We start from the raw sequence: 5,347 nt of genomic DNA, 5'->3' as shown, positions 1-5,347 counted from the left end.
AACGCGCGAACGACGAGTAGACAAAACGTGCATGCCATACTACCCGACAAAATTATTTCAAGAATGTACAGAAAGAGAGATTGTCGCTTCGGACGTGGGCACTGCTTGACAACCTCCTCTATTTTATCTAGACGTTGAGCCTCAAGAGCGATGCCCATTGCATGAAAAAACTCACCGTCTGCATAGCAACGTTGAAACATCCGTTCAACAACATCAGCAAGACGTGGATCCAGTGGAAGATGCACATCCGAAGAACATCTGTAGGTTTGAATATAGGTATCCACGCACTTAGAGCTGAGCATCTCAACATACTCCGTTCGTGCTCCAACATCGAAGTGCCTACCCGCTCCAAGAGCAAGTCTCAATGCGTCATCATATTCTTCAAGATGAAAGAATATTTTGCTGGCAACAGCAGCAGCGATCTCATGAGATTCGAAATTTTCGTCTTCACTGAGCTCTTCGATCAACGGTATTGCGTCGGATATCTCAGACCAACATTGATCAACAATTGAGTAAAGGCGCTGGATCGCCGTTTTCCGTAACACGGGGCTTTTTTCCAGGAGTACGGCTACCAGCGCGTCGGCCGTCATCAACGATTCGTGGTGGAATAGATCCATGCTCGGCGAGCTACAGCGAACGCGATTATTGGGTCTGCTTTAAGACTTAGTTGATATCTCAAGATCTCAAGGAGCCCGGCAGCAAGGCCAAAAACCACCATAGGGCTAGGACCCCCCATAGAAGAACTAATTTATTATTTCTGGCCGCCGGCCGTAGTATGCCACAGAGGTCCTCCGTCGACCGCGCGCGCGCGGGTCGACCGCCGGACTGAAATTTGGGCAAAATTGTTTTAAAATCCCCCCCCGGCAGGCGAGCGCATTAAGTTAGCGCGCTAGTCGTATCGATTGGGACACTTCTTAGGGTGTGGGGTCGCCGGTTTGGGTTGGAAATCGCAATTAAGTGTCCAACAAAGCGCTTACTTGAACACCTCAGAGTATTCGTTTTCAGATTTTGTTTTTGCCTGCCAGTGGCTCGGCAGTGCACTACCCTCGGACATCAGGTACTACTACCCCACCACAGGTTAAGGGCAGTCTAAGTGGGTGCTCGAGCGTACCTACAAAGGAGGCTACTCCTCAGGGGGGGCACGAGTGTGTTCTGTGAAGTGCCACGTACGTTGGAGCTCTAGAGTTCACTGGGCATGGTTTTCTGGTAAGCTCGACGGTAATGGAAGCCCAACCGGACGGCGGGAGGGTTACAAGGCTGGTCGCGGAAGGGCTCGACCCCATCTCCCGAGCCCTTCCAAATCCTGAATGGGACAGCCCTGATCAGCTTGTGGGCGCCGTATCTTCATCCACTGCATTCGCTTCGTCGCGTTCATGGCCAGTAAGAAATATATAGATCCAAAGCTTACCCTAGTTCCTTACCAAATTGAGGCTTTGCGTTGTGCTCGGCACGATGTGTTTCTGGTTTTTGGGTGACGATGATCCATGCCGCTTCGGCGCTTCGGCTACTTTAACTTGCACTTCAACGTACTGTGTTCAAACGCGGCCGTTAGTGGTGCTCCATCGCGCGCTCGTTCTTCCGCGGCCATGCAGGGCCTGCTGGCGGGCGCGACGCCCGCGGGCGGCGCGCCTCCGGGTGGCCAGGCGGGCTCGCCTCGGCCGACGGGAGGGGGTACGGCAATTTGCGGCCTCCATTCCGTGTCGCTAGGAACGGACTTAAGAGTCTCTTAAGTGCCTACTACTAGTACTAGGATTAAGCTAAGTTATAGTCATTTCTTACTGCCCATCATCGTGATGTTGCGTTGGGCTCATCAACGCGAAGCTCGCATGGGAGGCGCGTCCGCAGGAGTCGTCGCCCCTCCGGGGCTCCGAAAACAGACCCTTCACCAACGTACGTGGTACGGCCGCCACGCGGCCGTGCTCCCCCTGTGGACTCGGGATGGGGCCCCTAGCGGGCCGCTCGGGGGCTCTTTCTCTCCAATCTACTTCGCTACTAGTATTCAAGTTTAGTTGAGGGGCCTTACAATCCCCCGGCGGCACCTTCCCCCGCGCACAACAGGCAGCACCAGGCTCCAGCGAGGTAGCCCTGTCGCCGGACAGTGCACCCAGCGCGATGCTCCCCGTAGCGGCCTGCTCTGAGGTGAGAATCCCCTGTCTTGTGCCGCAAAGGCAAGGGCATTGCCGGAAATCCCCTGCCTTTTGGTGTGCTAAGCCGCGCGGTCTCCCCTCTGCGTCGACTGGCGGATCTTGCCTGCGCGGACTGTAGCCGCCAGTATCAAACTTTTTTAATTGCCAAGAAGGCCTGGCGTGCATCTTGGTTGTTGTGTCCTGGACCGGGATCGAATCGTATGGTGATGTCACATGGTGCTGGGAGCGCAAGAAATTCGTCGATGGAGAGGCATGTTATCTGCCCCTTGGGATGCTGAGAACGACGGAGGATGTGAGATTCGTGCTGGGAGGCACAATGGCTATGTGACCTCCAAGCAAGCTGCTGGGGATCATCTGATGAGACTACTGCAGGAGTGGATTGCGGCTCGAGTGTGAATATAGGCTCACCCTGAACGCAAAGCTGGATCGTGACTCGGTTTTGGGTAAAAACACCCATGGCGATGCGGTAGAGCCCCGCACAGGTTGTCGTGATGCGCGCCTCCTTTGGGCGCCAGACAAAAAGCTCCGGTGAAGAATTGAGAGCCTCGTATTCCCAAGGGAGCAACCCCCCCCTGGAGAGCTTACCAGAGCGCCACAGCCAGCGCGCATGCCGAACTCGAGGTTCGCATGCAAGGAGTCCCGCCTGGAGCTCTTTAACTATCTTTGAGATCTTATCAAGTCGGCACTGTACCGTTGACAACACACCATGGCCGACAACATGAACAAGAGCCTTTCGCTCGTTGCTGCATTTTTCAACTTCATCACTAGAGTGATATTGTGGTGTACCAAGGCTCTCGCTGCATTGTTGTCTCACTGCTGGCGCGTTCCAGCTATAGAGGCTGTGTTTTGGGTGCAGTTGGACAAACAACAAAGAATACACGAACGAACAAAATTGAACTATGCATCTCGAACGAACAGACTGAAGTGGGGCTCTGATTCGCGCTGTGAACCTTCATCTTTCTCTACCCTCGTGGATATCAACGCCGCGTCATTGAGCTGTCGTTCCACTGCAGATAGCCTCACCTCGTGGCTCAGGGACTGAGCTTTGAGCTCACTGTGATGAGACTGGGCAACTCGATGGGTCTCCCGCAGGTCGCTTACATCTCTCGCCAGATGGTGCAACGATGCCCGCCACGATGCATCTGCAGAATTAAGGGCCTCTCGAGCGATACCATCATTGGTTCCTGTCCTTAAATAATCACACTTAGTATGAGATGTGAGCAAGTGCCCTCGGAAAGCGCCCAGTTTATTTTCTAATGCAAGAAGACGACCAACAACGTCACCTTTTGATTTAGATTAAGATGAATGAGATGTGCTACGAACACCGCATATGCTATTTTCCAATGAGTTGTGCCTGAGATGTGCTTCAATAGCGCTCATCCGGGTCCTGAAATCCCCATCCGCTGTACCGGTATGTGCAGTTGCCCTCGATTCGGTCATGTCTGACATGGCTTTGGAGCTCCTTTCTATCTGGGTCAACTGGTGCTCGAGTGCAAGACGAATGGCATGCTCACCTGGAGGACAGGTGACCTCGACGCATAGACATATTAGACGCGGACGCCTTGGTCACCCTCCTTGTAGAATTGCTTCAGGGCGCGCTCCAATGACGAGAGGGCTCTAGTCACGTCGCTTTTATAGGCTTTGCGGTTTAAGATGCGTACGACTTCATCACAGCGCTTCTCCACGACATCGCATCGCCGCGAAGTGTCAACTTCAACAGAATACACAATGCGCGGTGGGCTACCAGCTTCGCGCGAGTTTGATTGGCGAAGCTGCGGCGATTCTGAAGTAGAGCAGCTCGCATCGAGACTGGGCCGGTCCTCAATTAGGATGGTTTTCCTGAGCATCTCACACTTGCGATGCGCAATTTCTCCCGCCTATGTTCTGAACAATGTGAGCCAGGTTTAGTCGGCTCACGCCAGGTTTAACATATTAATCTTGACACAGGATTACTGCTAGTAATGACATCTCTGCTCTTGACGGCAAGTTCCGCACCTCCGCATCCAAGCAAGATATTGACATGGCTGCTTCCGTTGCGAGCTCCTTGGCATCAACGATATCCCGTGTAAGCCGAGACAGGACTGCCTCCTGCTCTCTGCATTTGTGGTTTGGTGCCGAGATCTCACGTGAGGCAACAGCGGCGGCATCTATAGCCAGCTTTGGGGCCATCTCATCAAGAATTAATAATACGTTGGCGCGGAGAAGGTCGTCAGAGACTCCACGCCAGGATGCCGCTGCCCGTGCCGCTGCGGCGTCCGCCCGCCCCGCGTCCAATTCGAGGCGGATTCTTGCCTCAAAAGCACACCATTGCTCAACATTCGTTGGTTGTCCGTCGCGATCATCGCGATGTTCAGACGCCGCCCGCCCTGGCGTTTGCATGTGAGACCCCTCTAGCCGAGACTCCAAGGTTTTGATCCGGCCCAGGAGTCGAGATGACGACTCTAGTGATTTTAATCGTTCCGATTCGATCGCTCTCTCCAACGCTCCGACTCGAGTCGTCAATGACGTGGATGCGTGTGCCAATGTCTTCATTGCCTGTTGCATTCCTATCGGTATCCCCGATATTGCGTTTGCATTGTCGTCATTGTTCATTACACCACTTTATCAAGGAGTTATCTCAAGACTCAAGTGCAAGGTAAGGTACGACGAAGGCAAGCAGGCTGTTGAGAGGCCAATGATAAACGGCGACTATCGAGGCCAGAACGCGAGTGTGATTAAGCACAATCAAAGTGCGCTTGGCGATAAGCCAGCTACCTAGGGAGCCTACATTCCGCTCTTTGGGCTATGCTACCCTAACTCGGGACTATGCTATCCTCCCTATGCTGGGACGCTCATACTATAGAGCTATGAGTTCGGACTCAAAGACTGAACGAGCAGTACTGGAAGAGGGGAGCATGCAATCCTAGTTAGGACACTGGCTGCCCATTATTAGCTGAATTCCGGGACCGAAAATGGGCTCTCTGGACACCCCTTCGGTTCGCTGTCTATAAGACTTAAAACTGGATTCAAGTTGGAATGTATTACTATCGCGACGTCACACTATGGAGATGACACTGCACTCCCGGGGGCCCCCATAACGTTGACATCAAGCCTACATCAACGTTCCTTATTACCCTAGTTTGGGGTATCTCTCTCTAGCAAGCCCACTGCGCTGCTCGGCGCTCGGACGGGGACACGTGTGCACCCGCCGGCCGCGCCAA

The 5,347-nt window shown here is 53.6% G+C and overlaps 1 protein-coding gene across 1 annotated transcript in view; it reads right to left on the bottom strand.

Moving 5' to 3' along the window:
- AURANDRAFT_54482 (hypothetical protein) overlaps positions 1 to 617 on the bottom strand; it is a gene marked incomplete at both ends in the record, with an annotated part of 3,451 nt that extends 2,834 nt beyond the window's left edge. Inside the window, one exon of the mRNA XM_009041287.1 lies at positions 4 to 617. Within this exon, the coding sequence (XP_009039535.1) occupies positions 4 to 617 (614 nt within the window). The remainder of the gene's footprint in view (positions 1 to 3) is intronic.
- Positions 618 to 5,347: the final 4,730 nt, after the last annotated feature.

This window comes from Aureococcus anophagefferens (assembly GCF_000186865.1).
Source record: "Aureococcus anophagefferens unplaced genomic scaffold AURANscaffold_20, whole genome shotgun sequence".
Classification (NCBI taxonomy): Eukaryota; class Pelagophyceae; order Pelagomonadales; family Pelagomonadaceae; genus Aureococcus; species Aureococcus anophagefferens.
Note: the sequence above shows the minus strand (reverse complement) of the source record. Positions and strands in the feature narration are given on the sequence as shown.